Source organism: Aethalodelphis obliquidens, unplaced genomic scaffold (genome assembly GCF_003676395.1).
Source record: "Aethalodelphis obliquidens isolate GAN/ISIS:26980383/991018 unplaced genomic scaffold, ASM367639v1 scaffold40, whole genome shotgun sequence".
In the NCBI taxonomy this organism is placed as follows: domain Eukaryota; kingdom Metazoa; phylum Chordata; class Mammalia; order Artiodactyla; family Delphinidae; genus Aethalodelphis; species Aethalodelphis obliquidens.
Window position 1 is genome coordinate 16,967,555 of NW_020837984.1, and position 26,505 is coordinate 16,994,059.

The 26,505-nt window shown below is 33.4% G+C and overlaps 1 protein-coding gene across 10 annotated transcripts in view; it reads right to left on the minus strand.

Annotated features, from left to right (window-relative positions):
* The window catches only part of EXOC6B (exocyst complex component 6B), a 696,544-nt gene that overhangs the window by 322,013 nt on the left and 348,026 nt on the right, over positions 1 to 26,505 (minus strand). For all 10 annotated transcript variants that reach the window (XM_027131993.1, XM_027131994.1, XM_027131995.1 and 7 more), the window contains 7 exons: positions 21,553 to 21,636; positions 21,144 to 21,190; positions 19,668 to 19,788; positions 6,078 to 6,149; positions 5,278 to 5,375; positions 3,591 to 3,696; positions 2,605 to 2,714 (listed from right to left, as the gene is read on the minus strand). In XM_027131993.1, the coding sequence (XP_026987794.1) occupies positions 2,605 to 2,714; positions 3,591 to 3,696; positions 5,278 to 5,375; positions 6,078 to 6,149; positions 19,668 to 19,788; positions 21,144 to 21,190; positions 21,553 to 21,636 (638 nt within the window). The remainder of the gene's footprint in view (positions 1 to 2,604; positions 2,715 to 3,590; positions 3,697 to 5,277; positions 5,376 to 6,077; positions 6,150 to 19,667; positions 19,789 to 21,143; positions 21,191 to 21,552; positions 21,637 to 26,505) is intronic.

Consider the following 26,505-nt stretch of genomic DNA (forward strand, 5'->3'; position numbering starts at 1 on the left):
TCCAAAAAAGGATAGAAGAAGTCATTATGCAATGAACTTGTAATAATTTACATACAGTAACGTACCAAAAAGTACCTTAGAGACCATTCTCTGGTACTAAGTAATTTGATGGTGGTCATTTAAAGGGTAAAAAAGTTTTGGTTTATAATTTCCAAAGATAATCTCATTTCCAAAAGAACATTTCTATGAAATCAATCTCATTTTCGGAGAAAAGAACTAATTAATTACACAAACCTTGTGTTTCATTTTTTTACTTAGTAAGAATGGCTATCAAGCAAGTAACCAAAACTATTTTCCAATTGTCTATTTTCAGAGTTGTGTGGCACACCATACATCCACTCACTTCTTTCTTTCCTTCTTTCTTTCCTGTTCCTTCCTTCCTTCTTTCCTTCCTTCCTTCCTCCCTCCCTCCCTCCCTTCCTTCCTTTAAAATTTACTAAGCTGGGTGCAGAGGATATTGTGCTGAACAAAACTTAAAATGTTTCTACCCTTCAAGAGGCCTTTTCTTACATCCTCAATTTGTCTCAGACTCGGTTCTTATTTTGTTGCTGTATATTTTCATCACTTAATAATAATTGCACAGTTCCTCAATTACAGTAGGTACTCTTCGAAGACATGCATTTTCAGCAACTTAATGTCCTTACCACCAAGCACCATCTCACAAATAATAGATTACTCACAATGCATGATGAATAAAACAAATAAATAAACAAAGGAGCTTATAGTCTAGCACACACAGAAACGCACAGATACAATAAACGCATAGAGCAATAAAATCTAAGATGAGCTATAATGACAGTATTCAGAGATTACCGAAGTAGCACAAAGGAGTCAGCAGATCAACTCCATTAGGGGTGGAAGTGGTCAAAAAGCTTCATTCAGCACATGATATTTAAACTGAATCTTGAAAGATGGTTAGAAGTGAGTCAGGAGCTTCAGAAGAGAAGAAATAACTTCAAGTAGAAAGAAAATCATGAGCAAATTAAGAGAGATAAAAAATAGCATGTTATGATCAGAAAATAGCAAACAGGCTGGTATGACTGAAGCATGGGGTGACAGGGAAATTACCCTGAGATATGAATCTGGAAAAGGTACAGGGGACTAGGTCAAGGAATGGGGGAGAAGGCAGATAGACAAATATGTCAGGCTAGAGTATGCCGTGAGAAATCTCTGCAAAGGTGAGAAGAATAAAGTTAAATGATAAGATTTGATTTTAGAAAACTTACTCTAGGGGACATACAGAATAGAATAAGGAAAACTAAAGGACAGATGGTTGGGAAAGTAAAGTTAGAGGTAAAAGAACAATTAGGAGACTACTTAAATAGTCCAAGACAAATATGACTACAACATGAATTAAAGCAGCCATACTGGGAAAAGAAAACTTTAAAGAAAAAAAAAAAAAAACTGAAAAAAAGAAATTGATGTAATTTTGTCCTCAATTAGATTTAGAGAGGCTCATTTACAAATGAGTACTGCCCTCATTTGTTAAATGGTAATAATTAGTGCTTACCTCAAAGAAATATTATAAATTCCTGAGATAATGCATGTAAAATACTTCACAATATGATTGCCAAAGAATAAGGTTTATAAACATGGCAGTAATTATTTTGTTGATGCTGATGCTGATTGGATTTGAATCCTGGCTTGAATACTTACTCCCTGTGTGACCTTCATGAAGTTACTTAATCTCTCTTTCCCTCACATTCCTCCTCTGTAACAATGGAGTATGCTCCCTAGTACCTCATAGATAAGTACTATTTTGAGTTTTATAGATGTAATAACATATTCATGAAGGGTTTATAAAAATTTAGACCAATATCTGAAACTTTATTTTTAAGAAAAATAGTTATTAATAGAAAATAGGAGTTGAAAATGATTCTCGGATTTCCAATATGAGCGAACGGTGATACTCACTGAGAGGAGGAGGCTCCTTTAAAAAGCCAATCATTCTCCTTCAAATTCTTTAAGATGAATTAAGTGTTCTTCTCAGTGTTTTGCAAGCACACTATACATATTACAACACTCACCATGGTATATTTTAACTGTCTATTTTCATGTCTATTATCCTCAGTAAATACTGATGATATTTAAGGGCAAAAAACTGTCTGTTAATCCTGCATCCCCAAAAAGCAGGATGCATCTGGTATATAAACAGGCTCAATATACGTTAGTGAAATAATTAAACTTAAAGGAGATATGAATTCCTTTAACAAGTCCAGAGAATATTTGGAAAGAATGGTATTTCCAAAGAATTTTACATGCTACTCCCCTACGGGCCTTAAATTTTCATCAAATAGAATGTAAAAAATAGTATATTATACTACTCTTTCCTAGTGAATTCTCACTAGATAGTGTTGAAATGTAAATCTGTAAAGAAAATAGCAGAGAATAAAGTAAATAATATAAACAAAAAGAAATTATTCAAGAGTTTCCAACTTTCCTTTTCACCATGACCATATAAATATAGCAGTGCCACACTGTAAAGGGCTAATATTAAGACTTTCAAAATAAGAGCTAAGGGAACATCAAAAGTATTCCAGAATATTTATGTATATGGAGCCATAATCTCACTATCTGTTGTATTTCCATTGTTTCATACTATACCTTAGATGAAGATCTTCTGAAAACTTCAGACAGGCATAGATAAATTCTTTAATTTGGTTGTAAACTTTTGGCACAAATTCAGAGAATGGAAACTTTTTTGGAAATGGTTGCTGTAAAAGCAAGAATTAATGAAAGCCAAGTCACAAACCAACATACATTGAAAATACCTATAAATTAATTAAAATGCAAAGGAAATTTTCTTCCACACTGTGAACTGCCTGCTTAACAATCTCAGACTAAAAGAAATATATTTGTGAAAGTTTTCTGATACTAAAAAGAATAAGATTAAATTAAATAAACAATAATTCAAATGTCCTCCAAAACCTGATAAATAAATTGTGATACATTTTCAGCAATAAAAAGTAATGAGTTACTGATACATGCAACAACTTAGATGAATCTCAAAAGCATTATGTTCAGTGAAAGAAGCCAGTCTCAAAAGGTTACATACTATATGATTCCATTTATAAGGCATTCTAGAAAAAGCAAAAGTGATGGATAGCAACAAGACTGGTGGTTGGCAAAGGCTGGGGGTTAGAGGAGGAACTGATTAAGAAGGTGTAGCATGAGGGAATTTGTTGGAATCATGGAACTGTTCTGTATCATTATTGTAGTAGCACATACATGACTCAATGCATTGTCAAAACCAATACAGTTATATAGTATGGTAAATTCTACTGTATGTTTTGGGGATAAAATGTCCTAAAAGTATAATAAAAGAAAGTATTGGAAAGTGTAAGCCAAAATGGAACACTTCCAGAAATCCCCCAAACACTTCAGAGGTGACAATACCCCAAAGCCATTTACTGATTCCCCAAACAGGAACTTCTGCTCTTCTAAGCCCTTCTAAGCCCAAAAATCATCCTTTGAAGGTGTTTTAGATTTCTAACCCATTGAGTTAGAAGTCATGCCTTTAATGAGACTGATACAAAGAAAGCTTTAAGGGGATGCCAAATCAGAGAAATTTATTTTAAAGCGTTCCTTACCTTTTCCAGCTCTGTATCTTGGAATGGGAATTGTCCTACCACCTTTTTATATATCTCTTCACTTGTTACTGGTATAGGACTGTAGTTGTCAGAATCAAGTATGTTTCTATAAAGAAAATAAAAGAAGAAAGGAAGGGAGGAGGTAAAAAGGAAAGAAGGGTTAGTTAATCACTACAGTGATCACAAATAATTTTCAGATGCGCTCCAAGAGTTGTATATCCACCTCAACCCAAAATAAATATTTCCCAGTCCCTAATCTATTCCTTTTATAATACAGCTATTTGGTCTCAGGTAAGGACATCTTTAAAAAAAAAGAAGGAAAATTACATTCTAAAACAAATGGAACACAATTATAAACATGACCTCATAGTATTTGAGATTTACAGGTCAGACAGAAAATTTTAAGGCAACATGTTGAAGCCTTAAGGCAAGTGAGAAGTAAATAATAAAAGAATGTGAGCTCTGGAGAAGGCAAAGAGGTTTTATTTGCTTTTTTTAAAAAATAACACATTTTTGATTATGTTCTTTAATTCTGTACTAGATCTAACTTTCAAAACTGGCAGATGAGGAGAAGCAAGTTCTATAATAAATCCAAATTATGTTCATTTACTTCATCTACTGCTCTATATTAAGAATGACTTTTTCTTCATCCATAGGTTTCGCCTCCTTAACTGGACTGGGGGTTCTCTAAAAGCAGAGACCATACTACCAAAATCAAAAAAGAAATTTACTGAAGGCATCAGATCAGATGCTCTTAAAACCATGGATATATCATGTTACAAATTTTCAAGAGATAATCCTCCTCTAAATAAAACTGTATCATTAATAAACTGGGCTTTTAGAAACACAAATGCTTATACTAATATATAAATGAGTTGCACTACATGATTATCAGAGACATGTTCATAAAATGTGAAGAGTAAGATTAAAGGGACAATGTAATATCTTAAAGCTATACGAACCTGAAAGCAGGGAAAGCTGATCTAGGGAAGAAGTCTTACAGTAAGCAGAAAGATCACTTTAAGGAGTAAAGGTGTAAAAGGAGAAGAAACAAGTGGGCTGACATGAGTTGTGTGCCAGGAAAACAGTGCAAGGAAACATTTGTAAGTGGAGGTGTCATGCAATAATTTTCTTATTGTTGTATCCATGTTGCAGTAACTATTTAAATAATATGCTTCAAATACTGGATTGTAATAAATCTCTTCTCCGGGTATAAGAGAATAAAGATGATGAGGAATCACATGAGTGAGTCTTCAAAAAAGTTCCAAGAAAACTAAATTACTTGAAAGGGCTCAAAAGCCACTACCTTACACGTGAGACATAGACTGGGCATGATCCTCAAAGAGAAAATCAAAAAACAGATTAAGAAGACACAAGGTGATCTGGTTGGTATGAACCAAGGTATATGACATTCATTCAAGGAAACAAAAAAGCCAAATGGGATCTGGGGACTCCTCACATAATAGGTACTAATATACTGAGACTGGATATCTCAGGAACTTTATTTGGGACACCACTACACCTTATTTGAATTCTTAATCATAACTGGGATCAGAGCTAGAAAAAATAAGCCACATATACTTGTTGCTTATTACATCTGAAAAACCTTATGTACAAAGACGTGTGTACACACATGCATGCACACACGTGCGTGCGCACACACACATAACTATAGACGATTTCTCACCTGAAAATACCTGACCACTTCTTTAGCAAAGTTTCACTATATTGATCTCTGATTTCTAACAGCATGTCAAAAAGCTGATTTACAGGAAAACCATACACCTGAAACAAAATAAGAAAATAGCTTCATTTCATAAGGTGATTTTTTTTAAGCAACATGAGAGATTAGGCACTGAAAGATGTTTTTGTTCTTTGGCCAACAATTTAAATAAAACCATGATAAGAAAAATCTTTCATTCCCACCTAATATCTAGTGTTCATTCTTAAGAATTAAAAGATATATACCAATATAAGCCAGTCAGAAAAAAATTAAAAGCTGAACATTAAAATTAATATATACTGGGTATAAATGTCAGCTAAGTTTTCCCTACAACTCCTTCTGTAAATCTTAGCAACCTTCAGGAATAGGGAGAGAAAATGAGAATGCTACCAATCTCACCCACTTCTAATGCTGTTCTATTGAATATAATATGTGGTTCATTATTTAAAACAGTAGTTATGAAACTCCAAAATCACTCAGACATTAGATCTGAATTAAGGACATTTTGAAGAACTAAGGTAGTGAGTTCAATTAATTGATTTGCCTTGAGAAAAAAAGGGGGAAAAGAACAATTTATGAGAACATAAACGGTCAAGGTGATGAGCAGGAAATGCCACAAAGAGATAAAAAGTTCTAGCTCTAGGAAAAGAAGAAACACAACTAAAAACTAAAAGTTACTTACTCAAGCTTAGATAGACAATGAAAAGATTTAGAGGTGATGAAACACTCATCTAGATAAGTCTGTGTAAACATAAACCACAAACCTGAAGTGTGTCAGCAAAAAGCACAATGAGGTTCTTCAAATCTAACACGAGGTTTGGATCAGAGCAGTAAGACTAAAGGAAATAAAAGACAATGAGGAAAAACACCTTTATTAAAAATAAAAGTAAATTTTAATTTACTCAACTGCTTAATGCTGCACCTGGTAAAGGCTCTCTGGAAAACCTTCCTGGTTTAAAGTAACACCAGATTCATCCAGGGAAGAGTGAGTAAAGACTCCAATAATCCATGATCTACATTTTTAACACTTGGAAATTTAAAAACACACTTCTAAATAACTGTTTGGTTAAAGAAGAAATCAAAATTGATATTGCAGATTATTTAAAAATGAACAGCAATGAAATAGTTCAAATCAAAACCTATGGAATGCAGCTAACACCATTTTAAAAACAAATTACATCTTAAATGTGAACATTAGAAAACATAAAAGATTTAAAATAAACAAACTAAGCACTCAACTCATGAAGCTAGGCCAAAAAAGCCAAAATAAACCATAAATGAGAGAACAAAACTGATAAAATAAAAAGCAGACATTAATGACATAGAGAAGACATGAAAGATTTGATCAATGAAACCAAAAGCTCAAGTTAAACATAAAATCAATAAAATAGACAAATCACAGTTAAGTCCAATTAAACAACAAAGAGAAAACAAAACAATACAAAGAATACAAAAACAAACATAAATACGAGGAAAATACAAATTACAAATAAAGTCCATGTATAATCTCTTATCAACAAAGTTGAAAACTGAAATGACATGGAAGATACCGTCTGTGGACAAGCTACAAAGATGTATATGGCACTATTTTTCAGTGACTTTGATATTCAAATTCTCTTAATTATAGTTTGATTACTTGCCCTCTACTTAATTGCTCAGTTCCTGAAGGAGTGTTAAATTCTCCCACAATGGTGTGGTCCCTTGGTTTCTCTTCCTACTACTTAACGGTTTTTGTTTATATACATACTGAAGCTTGCTTGTCCCCAGTAAATGGGTTATTGTCTTTTTGGTGGGTTAAAAATAATATCAAAACAAACGTTCCTCTCTTCTCCCATTTAATGGTCTTGAACTTCAATCCAATTTTCTTGAAGAATATTGCCCTTTTTGCTCCCCATTCTTTATTTTCAATCTTTCTGTTTAATCTTAATGTATGAATCTCTCTTAGTAACCAAACTATAATACTTTCCAACTCTGGCATTTCTCATGAATACTTACATATTTGGACCTATTCTAGCCATCTTATTTTAAGTTTTCTATTTTCAATGATTTCTTCTTTCTTTTTTGTTTCCTTTCCTGTTTTTCATTGGATCAGTGTTTTCAGATTATCTTATACTGGTTATTAATGTTATATACATTCTGCCCACTGTTTATTTGACATAATCTGGGGTTTTCATCTAAAAAATGTTTTAAACTTAAGCTTCTCCTCTTTTAGGGATTCTTAATAGCATAAACTTTACAAATAATCAAGCAATCAGTTATTTAGATTTATCTATGAGTTTTACTCTCATTTTTGCACCCATTTATTTACTCCCATCCCATCTTGCATTTAGAATTTCTTTTTCATCTTTGGTAAAACACCAGTAAGACAGCATGGGTGAAAAGTAAACTTCGAACCCTCATGTGTTTGGAAATGACTTTCTTTTGCACTCAAACTAAAATACACAATTTCAGATGCGAGGAAACTGTCTGCCCTAATTTACCCTGCCTGACCAAAAAAATGCATCCTTTCAACTGTAATAATCTAGTCTTTATTTAATGCAGGGTAATTTTCCTCTTTTATTTAATTATTTAAGTCCCCTGCTTTGTGACTGTTCTTTCTTTCTAAATCCCTATTAGATACAACCAAAAATCTACATCAATTATCCATGTTCCTTAACTTTCCATTCATATTTTCCATCTCTTTGTGTCTTCACTCTATAATTTGGGATATATATTTGATTTTGTCTTCTTGATCACAGAATGATATGCCGTTTTATCTATTTAATCTTTGAATTAAATTTCTCTATTATGGTAGTCATAAATTTCCAAGAAAGCAATGTTTATCTTTGATTTCTATCCTTCTGTGGCTTGCTTCCTTCCTTTTCCTCCTTACCACGTTTTTTAAAATTGTGAATATAGTATACATAAAGAAAATAATAAATAAAACCTATATGTACAACTTCACCAGGCAAACAAAACTAAATAGCACCAGCATGCCAGAAGCTCCAAAACAACTTCTTTCCTCTCCATTCAGGAAAACATTATCATGACATTTATGATAATCATTTCCATGTCTTTCCTTCATGTTTTTGCTTCTTTGTACTTTTTAACTTAATAAACTTTATTTCTTAGAGCAGTTTTGTATTTACAGATAAATTGAGCACAAAGTACAGAGTTCCCATATATCCCTTCACACAGAAATTCATGCACAGATTCCCTTATTATAACATCTTGCATTAGTGCGGTAACATTTGGTACAGCTGATGAACCAACACTGACACACTGTTATTAACTGAAGTCCATAGTTTACATTAGAGTTTACTCTTTGTGTTATATAATCTACGGGGTTTAACATATGTATAATGACATATTCCACCATTACAATATCGTAGAGAATAGCTTCACTGCTCTAAAAATTCCCTGTCTTCCACTTATTCATCCCTCCATCCCTCTCCCAAATCCTGGCAACCCTGATCTTTTTACTGTCTCCGTAATTTTGCCTCTTCCATAATGTCATATAGTTGGAATCATATGAGTATATAGCCTTCTCAGATTGGGTTCTTTTACTTAGCAATATGCATTTAACTTTCCTCCACGTCTTTCTGTGGATTGATAGACCATTTCTTTTTTGCCACTGAATAAATATTCAATTATAAGAATGTACCAGAGTTTATCCATTCACCTGCTAAAGGACATCTTGGTTGCTTCCAGGTTTTGGCTATTATGAATAAGCTGTTATAAACATGAGTGGGCAGGTTTCTGTGTTAACATAAGTTTTCAACTCATTTGGCAAATACCCAGAGTGTACTTGCTGGATCATACAGTAAGAGTATGTTTCATTTTGTAGAAACTGCCAAACTCTCTTCTAAGCTGGCTGTACCATTTTCCATTCCCATCAACAATGAGAGTTCCTGCTGTTCCACATTCTCTTCAGCATTTGGTGTTGTCAGTATTTTAGCCATTCTAATGGGTGTGTGGTGGTAGCTCATTGTTGTTTAATTTGTAATTCCCTGAGGACATATGTTGTTGAGCATCTTTTGTATGCTTTCCTGCCATTTGAATATCTTCTTTGGTGAGGTATCTGTTCAGAACTTTTGCCTGTTTTTTAATTGGGCCCGTTTTTAAATTTTTTTCTTACTGTTGAGTGTTAAGAGTTCTCTATATATTTTCAGTACCAGACCTTTATCACGTATGCCTGTCAGTTCATTCTCTTAATTTCATTGCTTTGTAACCATCTAAATACTCAGTCTTATTCAATATTTTCTTTCTCAATATGATGTAAGTGGAAAAAATCTGTATGTATAAATTTCTGTCTTGCTTTTATAATTCAACATTATACTTGTGAAATTCATCCATGCTACTGTATATAGCTATAGTGTGGGCATTTTCATGCTGTATAATATTCCATGTTAGGAGTTTAACCCAGATTGTTCATTTTATTACCAATGGACATTTAAGTCATTTCTAATTTTGAAAATTCAACAATGCTGGAATGAATATTCTTGCATGTGTATTATGGTGCATTAGGGCAAGCTTCTCAAGGGAATATAGTTAGGAAAAGTATTTCTGGTTCATGAGGATCTTCGATTTTAAAAGATGATGCTAATTTTTTCAAAGGGGTTCTGAATACTTCATATCCTTATCAACATTTGTGTTATTAATTCTTACATAATGTTATCTCATTTTGTTTTAATTTGCATTTCAATGATGCACTAAAGTTAAGCATCTTTCACGTTTCTCAGCCAAGTGAATTCCTTCCTTAGTGAAGTACCTGTTTAAATCTTTTGCTTGTTTTTTCTATTGTCTGTCTCTATTGTCATGATGAATAGTGAAATTTTTGTATGTTTTGTGTTAGTTCTTTGCTGATTTTGTGTTGAAAACATCATTTCTCATCATATAGCTTATTTTATCTACTATCTTTCGTTTTTTTGTTTTTTCTTACAGCTTTAACGCAGCTTAATATTTAATGTATGAATCTTTTCCTTTCTGGTTAGTGCCTTTGGTATTTTAGTTAGGAATTCCTTCCCTAACCTGAATCATAAACATATTCTCTTATACTATCTTCTGAAAGATTTATGGCCTTACATTTTACATTTTGATATTTTATCAACCTGAAACTCATTTTTTGGTATATTATTTCCCCCATACTGATAGTCAACTGTCCCAGTACTATTCATTGAAATGTCTGTCCTCTACCCACTGACCTGCAATACTATCTCTTTTATAAATATCAAAGATCTTTTTTGGAGGCCCTATATTCTGTTTCATTATTTATCCAATGACAGTACCGGAGTGTCTGGTACTCATTTAATAAGATTTCTAAATTAAGTCTTGATATCCAGTAGAGAAAACCCACCAACCTTATCTCAGTCTTAAGGAGTCTCTTAGCTGTTCCTGGCTTTTGTACTGGCTTAAGACCATAATTCAAAAAGAGCCACATACCAAAATGTTCATTGCAGCTCTATTTACAATAGCCAGGAGATGGAAACAACCTAAGTGTTCATGATCGGATGAATGGATAAAGAAGATGTGGCACATATATACAATGGAATATTACTCAACCATAAAAAGAAACGAAATTGAGTTATTTGTAGTGAGGTGGATGGACCTAGAGTCTGTCATACAAAGTGAAGTAAGTCAGAAAGAGAAAGACAAATACCGTATGCTAACACATATATATGGAATCTAAGGGGAAAAAAAATGTCCTGAAGAACCTAGGGGTAAGACAGGAATAAAGACACAGACCTACTAGAGAATGGACTTGAGGATATGGGGAGAGGGAAGGGTAAGCTGTGACAAAGTGAGAGAGTGGCATGGACATATATACACTACCAAACGTAAAATAGATAGCTAGTGGGAAGCAGCCGCATAGCACAGGGAGATCAGCTCGGTGCTTTGTGACCACCTAGAGGGGTGGGATGCAGAGGGTGTGAGGGAGGGAGACGCAAGAGGGAAGAGATATGGGAACATATGTATACGTATAACTGATACACTTTGTTATAAAGCAGAAACTAACACACCATTGTAAAGCGATTACACTCCAATATATTACAATCAGATTGCAAAGGTACTCATCCTCCCAAAAATAAGATTATTGAGATTTTGACTGCCACTGAATTAAATTTATAGATCAATTTTAAGAGAACAGATATCTACAATAATAACTCTTCCAATCAATGAACATGCTATTTCAATTTTATTTAGGTCCTCTTTAATTCCTTTTCGTCTCTCAAAAACATTTTAGAATTTTCTCCATGGAGGTCTTGAACATATTTTGCTAGATATATTTCTACTACTTTTAATGTATGCTATTGTATCAATTTTATCTTTTAAAAATTTTAACTTTTCAACTTTTACTCCTGGTTTATAAAATGACAGTTGATTTTGCATAATGATTTTGTATCAGGGAACATGCTAACCTCTTCCATTAATTGTAATAAATTTTCTGTAAATTCTTTGAATTTTCAATGTACAAAAATATATCATCCGCAAAAATGACAATTTTGTTTCTTCCTTTCCAAGTTGTAGTTTTTAATTTATTTATGTTTCTACCTTTACAACAGTAAGCACGACTTCAAATACAATACAAAATAGGAGTGATGGTAATTAAATATGATACTTATTATAGGTTTTTGAGGATAGATTTTTATCAGTTTAAAGAAATTCTCTTATGTTTTCAATTTACTAAGAGATCTTACCATGAATTTATGGTGTGTTTTATTAAATGCTGTTCTGTATCTATTGAAATGATTACATAATTTTTGTCCTTTAATCTATTAATTCATTAAATTATGTTAATAGACTTTGTAATATTGAACTAAGCTTGCATTTGCTATGATAAACTCAACATATTAATGCTCTTTGTAAACTGCTGAATTCTGTTTTCTAATATTTTATTTAAGATTTCTGATCTATATTTATGAATAAGCCTGTATATTTATGAGTTTATGAGTTCTTATACTATCCTTATCTGGCTTCATTATCAAGATTACACACACCTCATAAAATGAGTTGGTGTTTCCTCTTTTCTATTCTCCAAGAGTTTATGTAAGATAGGAATTCAAGAAAAAAACTCCCTAGACCTGAAGATTTCTTTAAGGGAAGAATTTTGACTGCTTTTTTATTTACTTCTGATTCAGTCTTAACCTGAAAAGAATAGTTCTTTCCAGTTTAATGTGGGGGAGGGCACCATATTAGACTCTCCATCCCAGATAGGCCCCAGAGACTATCAAATCTGAGTACAAATTGCCTGGACTAACAAGTAACCTCAAGGCAAATGCAGCTTAAGTGTTTAAGTCTATCTTTCTGGACCTCTGGACTCTCAATCTCCCCTGGATTTGGCCTGGTAATTCCTTAATAACCTTACTAAGCACTCTAGACTTAAACAACATCTTATATGCAGTACATAAAGCAGTACTTTTAGTTGTTTCAAGCTGAACAGCTGCTATGAATGACCTAGCTTCCTATATTCCTAAAATGAGAAATAATTATTACTTTATAAATTTACCTCCTAGTCCATGAGTTATTTGTCTTTGCTAAAGAATAGCTATGCAATTTGTTTATTATTGTCTTCTATTTGATGTAACTGGTTTTCCTCAAATATTCTACAACTCGGCATTTGTTTATGTTTAGAAATGAAGGACTAGATTGACTAGTATGTATAACCGGTATGGGTTTCACCCTCTGCAGCTTTTAAGTCTGTTTTCCAAAAACTGACTACAGGCTCTTTGTAGGTGGGTGGGGCAGATGAATCACCTTGCTCAAAAAGTAGTACTAGAGAACTTCACTAATGATGTTATCATCTCTTTATATTGATGGTAAGGTTGGCCAAAGGAATTGGGTAACCTGCTGTCTAGCCAAGATTTTTAGAAGGTAGACCTCTAAATAATTTCCCTTAAGATTTCTCGCAGCCTCATTCCTGCTCATAACATTTGTTGACTGAATTTAGAGTGTTCCTAGATTCCATTTGGAACAATGTTTCCTACTTTGACAATACCCTCTACACCATATTTAATGTAATATTTTCTTTTCTCAGGTGGAGTCATTATTCTGATTCCTTCTGTTTTCTAAATTCAAAGAAATTTTTCAAATCTTCTGGCATATAGAGGGTACTTTGCAGTGTTTCTCTTTTTAGTTTTTCTTACATGTTATTTCAATAGCAATTTGGTTAGAGAGCTGCACGACATATATGCTTAGTACACCCTTTGACTCAAAGAAATTTAAAATGTGTGTGTGTGGGGGGGGAGTATGGATGTGGGTGTGTATAAAACCACTAGTACAAAGCACGGAGCTGATCTCCCTGTGCTATGCGGCTGCTTCCCACTAGCTATCTATTTTACATTTGGTAGTGTATATATGTCCATGCCACTTCATCCCAGCTTACCCTTCCCACTCCCTGTGTCCTCAAGTCCATTCCTTACGTCTGAGTCTTTATCCCTGTCCTGCCCCTAGGTTCTTCATAATCTTTTTTTTTTTTTAGATTCCATATATATGTATAGCTGATTCACTTTGTTATAAAGCAGAAACTAACATACCATTGTAAAGCAATTATACTCCAATAAAGATGTTAAAATCAATCAATCACACACACACAAAAACCCCCCACTATTACAGTACACACTCTTGTCTGCCCATCACATAATAAGAAAAAATGTCCAATATTTAACAGCTACAAAACATGAGGAGTTTTGGCCACACAAATTATATTGTTCCATAATTTTAAATAGTAAAAAGATACCTTTCTAGTATTATCAGATGATCTGTTTATCATTCTATTGGCAGTCATACTAGCAATTATATTAACAGATCTTCTAATATGAAACCATTCCTGATACGAATTCTTTGTATTAGAATATTATTCTTTTAATATACAGGTACTGCTAAATTTGAATTCTACGTGAGATGGATTGTATAAGATTGCATAAGATTTTTATCATGTTTTGAAATCAGTACTGAGAATATTATATCTTTCAAAATGTTTCCAATTTATGCAATGACTGATAATTCAATCAGAAAATATAAAAAGTTTTAATTAGTGACATAGAAAGTTAGAAAAATATACAGATTTTTTACAAAAAATAACCACTCAGATATAATGTTTCCTTTTGAGATTTGTTTTGATGTTTGGGTTGTTCTTATTTTTCTTTCTTGCTGATAACGTAACACAATAAATAGTGTCATAAAATAGAATTGGTATCTGTGGCATCAACTACTTTGTCTCATAATGGATAAAAATGGTTCAGTCAGTAAATGTACGTGATGCTGAGTTCTATTTTAATGGTTCTGTTGAAATACAATTCCCATACCATACTACTCACCCATTTAAAGTATGTAATTCAACAGTTTTTAGTTTTTTTAATATTTTTGCAGACATGTGCAAACATAACCACAGTCAGTTTTAGAACATTTTCTTCATCTCAAAGAGAAACCCTGCCCCTTAAGCTATCACCTACTTATTCCTCGTATCCATTCCCAGCCCTAGGAGACCACTAATTTCTTTCTGCCTCTGTAGACTGATGCTAAACTATTTTTTAAAGGTATTTTTATTATTTATTCTTCGGTTCAAAAGAATACACAGTAGATCTACAAGGAAACATTCCATTAAGATTAATTTTCTCCATAGATATACACTTTAATCAGCACATTGTAAAGTGTCCTATTCTTCATGACAATAAGTATGGTTGCATGATGAGGAAAAGAGCATATTTTCCTGCTGAGAGACTCCTATAGATTTGTCACATTCTCAAATATGAAAAACCACTGCTTTAAAAAAAGAAATTGTTTGGAAGAAATCTAAGTTTTCTAAAAGAAAAACACCTTTTCCCAGGAAAAAAATAAAATTGGTGAAATCAGGGAAATGGACAGATATAAAATAAACAAACAAAATCAAAGACTTCTCTCCCATAGAATGACAGTAATACTAGTTAATAAATATGAATCAGAAACAAACCTTCCTCAAAATACTACCTGAAATAAACCATAAAATACCAAAAATAGGACTTAGATAGGGAGCACATAAAATATTTTACCAAAAGATATAAAAGCAGGGCTTCCCTGGTGGCGCAGTGGTTGAGAGTCCACCTGCTGATGCAGGGGACACGGGTTCGTGCCCCGGTTCCAGGAAGATCCCACATGCCGCGGAGCGGCTGGGCCCGTGAGCCATGGCTGCTGAGCCTGTGCGTCCGGAGCCTGTGCTCCACAATGGGAGAGGCCACAACAGAAAAAAGTCCCCGTAACCCAAAAAAAAAAAAAAAAAAAAAAAAGCAAATAAGTGAGAAAAATACATATATTCCTGTTGAAAAATACCAGATGCTGAAATATGTCAATTATCTCCATGTAAATTTGCAGATTTACTGCATACTAACACTATAGGTCAGTTTTAGGGGGAGGTAAGAGGTGGAAGCGATGTAACAAAGTGATTCTCAAATTAACCTAGAAGAATAATAAGGAGGTAAACAGTATATTTTAAAAAGAGGATTTTATAGGACATATATGTCATATAAGAAATTAAAGCATACTATATCAGATGTAATAATCAAAACAATGTTGTACTGGTTCAAGACATATAGAGAGAAAGAAGGGGGCAGGCAGCAATCAGAGCCTAGAAACAGATCTTAGTATTTATATAACATATTATGATAAATGTGGCCTTCAAAATAGGTTGGGAAAGGACAGACATTTATGAACTGAATGCTGCATTCCCCCCGAAATTCTGTTTTGAAGCCCTAGTGCCAGTGTAGCCTTGTTTGGAGAAGAGGGCTTGGAGAGATTTAATTAAAGTCAAATGAAGTCATATGGGTAAGGTCCTAATCTGATGGGACTGGTGTCCTTATAAAAGGAGAAGACACTAGAATACATGCTGAGGAAGGGCCATGTGAGAACACAATGAGAATGTGATCATCTGAAACCCAGGAGGGTCCTTACCAGAAACCAACCATGATGGCACCTTGATCTCAGACTTTCAGCCTCTGGAACTGTGAGAAAATAAATTTCTGTTGTTTAAGCTACCCAATCTATATATTTCATTATGGTAACCTGAGCTGAATAAAACAACAGATTATCACAATAATGTTATTGGAGGTGATGAGTCATTTTCAAAATAAAGTCCAACGTCACACACAACACTAAAATAAACTTTTAGTTTATGAATTATATGTTAAACAAGTAACTACAGAAATACTAAAACTAAATATAGACAAATAATTACATTTATTTGGAATAAGGAAGACATAAATAGTAAGGTTAAAGATCAATAAATTTAACTCCATTAAAAATTTTAAACTTCTGTAAAGCCATGGAAAAGAAAATCAAAGGTTAGAAACACATGAAACTAAGGAAATATTTACAACCTATATATCAGACTAGAGATTAACATTCAGATTAAGGTTAATGTTAAACATTAACATCCATGTGTTACTAATAAATATAAAATAAAATGATTAAAATACAAAATAAAGGCAATGCATAGGAAATTCTAAGAAGATATACAAATAACTAAAAAGATGTGAAGAGATTTTTAATATCAGTATTAAAGAAAACCATTAAATTAATTTCTGACATGTAATTTCTGACATTATTATTATATTGGGAATGACTTATTGTTTTTAAACGTAACTTTCTGCGGAATAAAAGGAATAGGGAAATAGGAATTCTAACAGATGATGCTTAGTGATGCTAAATGGTTCAATCTTTTTGTATAGCAAATTAGCAATACACATCCAGAGCCTCAGAAATATACAGATCCTTTAACTCACTAAATTCACATCTAAGAATTTATCCTAAGTATAATTAATGTGCAAGGATATGTTAATAAAAATATTTACTTCAATGTTTATAACAGCTTAAAAAAACTTTTTAAAAAAGTATATCAAGTGAATTAATTTTTTAAAATGGTACATTCCTAAAAATGGGATATTATACAAATGCACATTAAAACTAATACAAATTCATTAGATATTAAATGAAAAATACAGCATGTTTTACGTAAAATATATATTGTATATCATGTATTCATTCACAGAAAAAGGGGTCTTGAAATTTACATATAAGAAAGCTAATAATAATCATGCCAGGGATCATGGCCAAACTCGTTACTATTAATAATCAATATTTCCTAACTATCTTTTAATAACCATGTTATCTTTGTATAACTTTTTTATGTAAGAGCACACCATGCAATGGAGGAAAGTAAAGCATTTAAAAAATGATCCTAGGACAATGGATATACTATTGCAAGAAAAAATAAAACGAGATCTTTAATCATACTCTAAATGACAATAAGAATAGGTGGTAGTAACTACATAAATGTGTAACAATCAAGCCATGAAATAGTTGAGACTGTTTTTTAGTCTCAGAACAGGCAGAACTTTTGAAAAATATTTTTAAAATTTCCAGACTTTATTATGACACAAGCATATTAATGGTAAAAATGTCAGGTCAAGTCCTTGGACACAAATAAGCAATGGGAGAAATTTTAAAATAAGATAAATATAATTAGATACATAAACATTTAACATTTTAAATACTAAAGAAAAAACCACCAACAAAAATAAAAGGAGAAAAATATTTGCAACACATTCAATAACGACATACCCTCTTTGGTTTCAAACTCATACGTTAATCAATCTCCTAGAACCTACTGCTTGAATGGCACAAAAAGTATCTCAAAGTAATCACAGCCAAAGGTAACTTACGACTTCCCCACTCCAAACCATCAAAACCAACACTATCATCCAAGGAAGGAAACTATAAACCTAGGCATTAGCTTGATACTTCTTTCTACCTTACCTTTTATATATTAAACCATCAGAAAGTATAATTAATCTTACTTCCTAAAAATCTCTCAAACTCATCCACATCTCTCTATATCTACTATCACCTTGATCCAGCAATCATCATCTCTTGTCTGGAATACTAGACTAGCCTACTAACTGTTTTCCCCACATCCATTCTCATCCCTCATCTGTAATTTAGCCAGAACAATCTTTCAAAAATAGAAATCTGACTTTCTCACTCCAATTTACCCTACTCCTGCCCCCAATACACACATACTCACTCAACCCACTGCTTAAAGGGTCAAACAGGTCCTAAATAATATGACACCTACCTACTTCTTTATTCTCACTCCCTACCTTAGTTGCCTAGCTTTCTATGTTTATGTTCTAACCACTGGGGACATCTTTCAATTTCCTAAAATGGCTACAATCCCTTCAATTATAGATTTTACACATGGTATTTACTCTAGAACACTTGCTAATGACTAGATAAAGAGATGAAGGGTTATGAATGACTTTTAAGTTTCTGGCTAGCATAACTAGATGTATACTATTCTTGAAATTTTTTAAATACCAAATTATCTTCTATTATTAACTCCTCACTATTATTCCTCAAACACTTCAGACATAAAAGTACCTCAAAGTCCTTGTACTACTGTTCCTTTCACCTGGAATGATCTTTTAATTGATCTTTACACAAATAGTTACTCCTTGATATTTAGATCTCAGAATGCCACTTCAGATCAACCAGTCAAAAGCAGGCACCTTGTTGCCCTAATCTATCACTCTATTTTAATTGTCTACATTGCATTATCACTGTCTGATATTCCTATTTATTTGTTTATTGGGAATCTCCCCAATTAAAATATAACTCTCTGAGAGCAAAGACTTTATTCTTATTCATTCTTGTATTCCCATTGCCAACATGTAATCCTTGTTTAAGAAATATTGAATGAATGAATAATTCAGAGCCAGCATTCTCTGCTTGTAATAAAGTAGATTATCATCAACAATTGATGCTATCATAAAATATATCAATAGATCATGGGAACTCATAATTAAGCAACTTACTGAAATGTTGTAGAGTAAGAATAAATCTGTGAACTCCAAATCAGTATTAACAGGCATTATGAAGGCAATATGGAGTAGTGGCTAAGAACATGGGCTCTGCAGTCACACCGTCGCGGTTTGAATCCAAGCTCCACCACTTACTGGGTGACATCAGGCTGGTTACCTAACCTCTCTGAGGTTCAGTTCCCCAGGCTATAGGGTAAATATAACAATAGCACGTGCCTTATAGGGATGAAGGGAGGATGAAATATATATGCAGTACACAATAACAATATAATAACAATGCCTGAGACATAGACAGCAATCAAATGTTAGCTGCTGTTTTCTTATTGCAAAGAGCATTCACAAAAGTGGGCTTAGTGTTAGAGAACATGCAGTTTGAAGTGACTACTTCCATACATCTTTGAAGAAGATGACTCCAAATGGGTGATTTCAAACAATACACATATGATGATTTTAAAGCAGTAGAAGACTGAATAGCATATAGATAATTAGCTTGAAGTAAGAACTTCTCTCGTGCTTCTTACATACCGAGTGAGTACGGAGTGCTGCGATGGTTTTTGAAAGTGCCATTTCCCACAGTTCATCGATGTAGGCTCTATTTACTAAACCCTGGGTTGTATGTAAAATGTGATCTTCAACCACAAAAAAGCTAAGATTGAGGAAAAAAGAAAGCACAGCTGTCAGAAATTACAGTTTGACTACTATCATAAGGGGATGACAAACATTAAGAGTTGTCATCAAATTGGAAGTTAATACTAGTCATTTTTTCTTAAAGAAAGCTGTTTAGTATCACAAACAAAATCAGATTTCTTAGACTTGGAATTATACCTCTGATCATGATATCATCTTAACCACTTCTTTAGAAATTGGAGTTACATTCCTATTAAATGTTAACCATGTTATCTAGAAATTTTAAAGGGAAGAAGAAAAATGTTTATAGGTAAAGAAGGCTAATTTCACTACATTAAAATCAACAGCCCATTAATACATTTTAAAAAATGAATAGAATCTAAAGAGATAATGAAAGTTAAAACACGCATTTTTTTTAAGAATCCAACACACAAAATACCAAAATAATTCCGCTTATATAAACTTTCTCATCAAAGTGCTGAAAAGATATCTTACAAAGGTAAAAAAAAAAAATACACACGTATTTTTTAACATTCTTCTGTGGCTTCTTAATTTTTACGCATCTAAAATGTATCTTCAGCTTTCTTGCCTAAATATTCATACAAATTAAAACAATTCTTTAAATAGGGAATTGTTATGATACATTTTAATCAAAGGTATCAATTACATTGCAACAATCTAAACCTGGAAAAAAAAGAAATTTCATGGAACAATCCAACTTATTTCCCTTCTTTTTAACTGCAAAGTCACTATTTTGCAATTAGAATAAGCTGTCTATATTTGGGATGTTTATTTGGGAACTGCAATTCCATACTAGTATATATACTCCAGATGAGGATGGCAAACTATACAGTCCATGGAACAAATCTGGCCCACTGCTTGTTTTTATAAACAGTGTTTTATTGGAACACAGCCATTGTCTTTCATTTACATATTGTCTATAGCTGCTTTCGTACCACAACAAAGCTGAATAGTTCTAACAGAAACCGTATGGCCTGCTGAGCCTAAAATACTTTACTATTTGGCCCTTTTAGAAAAAAACTTGCCAACTTTTGCTGATTATTTGGTTCCCTCTTAACAATAATGAAAAAACAGAACATCACATATAATAAGACTACAATTCAATATTTTTCTCCCTTTATCCATAAAAAGGATTCCTCAACAATATAGAATTATGTTCCCCAACATAATTCTATGAAACGAATAGACATTCCTTTAAAATCATCAGATATTCAAAACAAATCTTGTCTTAAGAATTTAGAAAAGAAAAGAAAAAAAATTTCCCAAAGAACACGATATACTTTTCCAAGTCTCACAAAAAGTGTATAAACAATTGAAAGTGTATAAATTTAAAACACACACACACATACCCACCCTACAATTTGATTAAAATACTTCCTGTAGCCATCTAAAGTTTCATGCTGCAACAAAGCAAAGAGAAAAAAGTTATTGTTTCTGTTTTGACACATTAAGACAGTTAAAATCAGCTAATTAATTTCTTAAGGCTCAATTCCAAAGACTATAAAGTAAACATAATAATAGTACCTACCTTATAGGATTACAGTGAGGATGAAATGAGATAATACATATCTAGTACTTAGAACAATGCCTGACACATAGCAAGCAACAGATGTTAGTTGCTACTTTCTTAATGCAAGTCACATCCAGTGGTCCCAGAGCGACAGTTTGGGGTGGAGGTTGGGGGAAGCCCAAATGGAAAATAATTAAAAGATACCAGAGAAGAAAAGTGAAAAAGGGAGAAAAGTAAAGGTGGTGATCCTACCATGTTAGAAGGAGGCTGGAGCACCAAACGAGCCTGTTTTCGCCTCTGTTTTCGGTAGTAGTTCTCAAACGTTTCCCGGGCACCCTGTTAAACAAACAAAAGGAAATGGGTTGATACATTTGGACCAATTACTCTAGTATTTTATGGGAAATTCCCAGGTCAGGAATTGAGGCAGCTCCACATTTCTCAAAATCTGCTATTTTAACACTGATAATCTTCGGAAAAATAAAAATAACTTATTGAACCTTACTTACAAATACCAATAGAGATCGATACAAAAAATTCTTAAGAGGAAACTACCAGAACTCAGCCTCCAACACACCAAAGCTGGTTTCTGAATCAATTATCACAAATTCACAAGAAAGACAAATCAACATTCTCATAGGTTATAACAACAGTTTAGAAAATGGTTCTTAAAAAAAAAACCTCACAGAACATTCCAGAATAAAAACTAGTCTCAAATAAATCATGACCAAAAGGCCAAAGGGAGGCAGGAAAAAGGCAGGAGCTGAGAACATTAAGTCAGTCTTCTCAGACAGAATATAATCTAGCACAGGATTAATACCAAAAAGGAAGAAACAAAGCCCTGAAAAGTCTTAGCACACAGTTTCTACTTTTCATTTAGGGTTTCTGGGCTTAAACTGAAAGGTGCTCTAGAGAACAAAAGCTAACTCATGAGCTCTATAACTAGGGTTGACTAGTGTCCTCTCAAAATTCATGTCCTTCCCAGGACCTCACAACATGAACCTATTTAGAAATAGGGTCATTACAGATGTAATTAGTTAAATTAAGATGCAGTCATACTACAGTAGGGTGACCCTTAATCCAATATAACTGGTGTCTTCATAAGAAGAGGAAAATGCTATATGAAGGCAGAAACACAGGGAGAACACCATATGGTGCCACAAGCAGAGATGGGACTGATGCAGCTGCAAGCCAGGGAACACCAATGACTGCTGGCCACCACCAGAAGCTACAGAAAGGCAAGGAAAGATTCTACCCAGAATCTGAGAGGGAGGATGGCCTTCTGTTATCCTCATTTTAGATTTCTAGTCTCCAAAACTGTGACAGAACAAATTTCTCTTATTTTAAGCCACCCAGTTTGTGCTACTTGATTATAGCAGCCGTAAGAAACTGATATAAGCTCAAAGCTTTTAAAACATGATGCTTCCCATTATTAAACTCTACTCTCAACCCAAGACTTTTCTAAATAAACAAGAGTAGAAAGGGAAAGACAGCATTACACAGTGGTTAAGAGTACTGATTTTAGAACCAAATGATTTTATTCAAATCATGGCTCTGCCCCTTACTAGCTGTATAACTCATATGACTAGCTATATAGCTTCCCTTTCATTATTTTAACTTCCAGTATTTAACTCTTTACCTTTCACTAATAGATGTGCTATGGTTTACTCATTTGTAGAGATGCCAAACTCACATGGTTGTAATAAGGATTTAGAAGAGTTATAAAGCTTTGAGAATAGTACCTGATAAATAATAACCACTATGCAAGTACTTGTTTAAAACATAAATAAGATGAAATCAGTGATGAAACAGAAAGCCCAGCCCATGTGAACATAAACTCCATGAAATACCTGGTTCAGTTTTCTTCACCTTCCCAAAAGTCTGAAGAATTTTACTCAACATGACTTCTTTGTTAGATCCCTAAACCGGGAAAACTGTTTAAGGTACTAAATCATGCAGCCTCAATAGTGTAGCTCAGGCGTTGGCAAATGTTTTCCATAATGGGCAGGACAGTAAATAGGCTTTGGTGAGCCATCCAGTCTCTGATGCTACTACTCAACTCTGCTGCTGTAGTGCAAAAGCAGCCATAGACAATTCATAAATGAGTGTGGCTGTGTTCCAATAAAACCTGATTTGTGAAAACTGAAATTAGAATTTCGTATCATTTTCACCTGTCATGAAACATTACTCCTCTTATGATTTTTTTAATGAATACCAACCATTTAAAAATGGAAAAGTTCACACAGGTCATACAGAAACAGGCAGTAGGCTGGATTTGGCCCATAAGTCACGGTTTGATGACCCCTGGGGTAGCTTAAAAACAAAGGTTTTAAAACACTAAAGTTATTATAACTGTACACATCTGAATTTTTCTGCCTAAAAAATGAAAACAAACATTAAGACAACTATTTCAAGGCTTTCTTAGTCTATAAGTTAGTGAGGTAGCAAATAATTCTATTTAAGAAATAAAAAGTGGAAACTGCCTCTTGGTTTGTTAAAGCTGTTCCCCACTTGTCACCATTTCACAGCATAGAGGTATTATTAAATGTCAATTACATTCTATACACACTGAATGGCTTTTCATTTTAAGGTTAACAGCCCTAAAGGCCCTTTATTATTTTAGTGTGACGTTACACTTTCAACATGCTTTCTAGCCAAGATACACTTAGCTGAGAATTTAGGGAAAGCCTTCTAATTAGAACACACTATATTAACTTAATTATTTGTTGTAAATGGTAGAAAATAAACAAGATGAAATTCTATATAAAAACCAAATCATGAACCTCTACTTAATTCTAAAGTATATACATTTTGCTTTTTCAATAAAATTAAAACATAAGAAAAGACCAACGTATCTAATAGGTCTGGCTTCCCCATTTACAAAAATGAGCTAGATTTTCCCTAGTGGGTGCTAAATAAATTCACCTCTGATTATTCTATTTCCTTTGCCAATTTTGTCAACTCAATGCTTATAGGAGAAATTTGAGAAATAGAGGTCTGACCAATCCAGTTGAGTAAATGATGAAGTGCCTGTCTATTCACAAATAAGTCAACAGACAGCGAACTACAGAGTTCTGCCACTTCAGCCTCAAGCTCCTTTAATCACTCAAATGAAAAAACAAAACACAAACCAAAAAAGCCACCTCAAAAGCTACTGAAGGTATAAACAAATAGATATAAAACAATCGGCAGGCAAGCAAAAGTTGTTCTGTTTTTCATTTTATGTCATTAGTATGACAGTGCTACAAAGGCTGTATAATAATTAATGAATGAATACACACAATGTCACAGAAAAATTAGTCACAGTGTATATAAAGTGCTCACCATGTGATAGACACTGAGAATCTCCTTACTGAATTTATAGTCTATGGTGGAAGACTAGAAATTAAACAAGCAATTACATAAAATCCTATTAAAATTATATTAGAATCCTATGTATTGAAGTGGGATGTATGTCTGAGTGTGTGTGTGTATGCGTGTGCGCACGTGCACCTAGCGGGTGGGAGGAATGTTAGAGAAAGAGTCTCAGGAAAAAAATGACATTTATACTCATAATTGAAGAATGACTCAGAAGAATAAGCCAGGTAAACAGAAAGAAAAAAAAAAATGTTCCTTGTAGACACAGAGAAGTTCAAAGAAAAAAGGTATCACATATCCCATGAATTGAAAGAAGTTCTTCATGGCTGGAACTTCAGGGTGTAAAGGAGAGGGATGACAAGAGACGAGGCTGGAGGACTTTGTAAATCGTGTTAAGATATTTGGACTTCAACTCTAGGTTTAGACACCTGGAAGTTGTAATATAGTGAGTAGAATAAAGGAAGGAGAAATTAGCTACAAAAAGATCAGTCAGAATCTGATACATATTTAGGAGGCATAAGCCAATTGGATATATGTGGTAAAGGACATGAAGGAAAGAAGGCTGATGTGAGGTTTCTAACCTAGTTAACTAGTTTGGCTGGTGGTGTCATTTAATGAGAGAGGAATCAGAAGAAAATACAGTTGATTATTACCCATGGTTTCCTAATTTGCAAATTTGCCTACCTGCTAAAATTTATGTGTAGCCTCAAAATCAATACTCGTGGCACTTTCATAGTCATTCAAGGACGTACACAGCGTGGGGAAAATTTTGCGTTCCCGATGCACATGTTCCTAGCTGAGGCCGAACAAAGCAACACTCTTCTTTCTTATTTCACTTCACACACTATAAACAATTATTCTTTTCATGGTCTATCTAGTGCCACATTTTTCAAATTTTTGTGTTTTAAAATATTTGAGGCATAATTGACATAACATTATATTAGTTTCAGATGTACAACTTAATGATTCAATATTTGTGTATACTGCAAAATGATCACCAAAATAACTCTAGTTAACATCTATCACCATGTAGTTATACATACTTTTTTTCTTGTAATGAGAACTTTTAAGATCTGCTTTCTTAGCAAGTTGCAAATATATAATACAGTATTATTAACTATAGTCACCATGCTGTACATTCCATCCCCAGGACTTATTTATTTTATAACAAAGTTTGTACCTTTTGACCACCTTCATCCAATTCCTCCAACCCCTACTCCCTGCCTCTGGCAACCACCAATCTGTTCTCTGTAACTATGGGTCCAGATGGGTTTTGTTCATTTATTTAGATTCCACATATAAGTGATTTACAACAGAGGGTCCGTCTTTCCCTGTCTGACTTATTTCACTTAGTATAATGACCTCAAGGTCTACTCACGTTGTCACAAATAGAAAGATCTCTTATTTGAAATCTTTATATGACTGAATAATATTCCATTGTACATATATGTACCACATCTTTATCCATTCATCTACTGATGGATACTTAGGTTGTTTCCATATCTTGGCTATTGTAGATAATACTGCAACATCGGGATGCATTTATCTTTTCGAGTTAATGTTTTTATTTTCTTTGGATAAATGCCCAGAAGTGGAATTCCTGGTTCATATGGTAGTTCTATTTTTATTTTTTTGAGGAACCTCCACACTGTTTTCCACAGTGGCTGAACCAATTTACATTCGACCAACAGCGTAAGAGGGTTCCCTCATTCCACATTCTGGTAGCACTAAAAAGGAGAATCCATGCAGTAGAGGGGTGAACAACCAATCTATTCATCAATTCAGGATTGTATTTTCAATCCAGAAGGCATACCATGGAAAAGGGATAAACTGTCTTTTGACTTTTAAGCT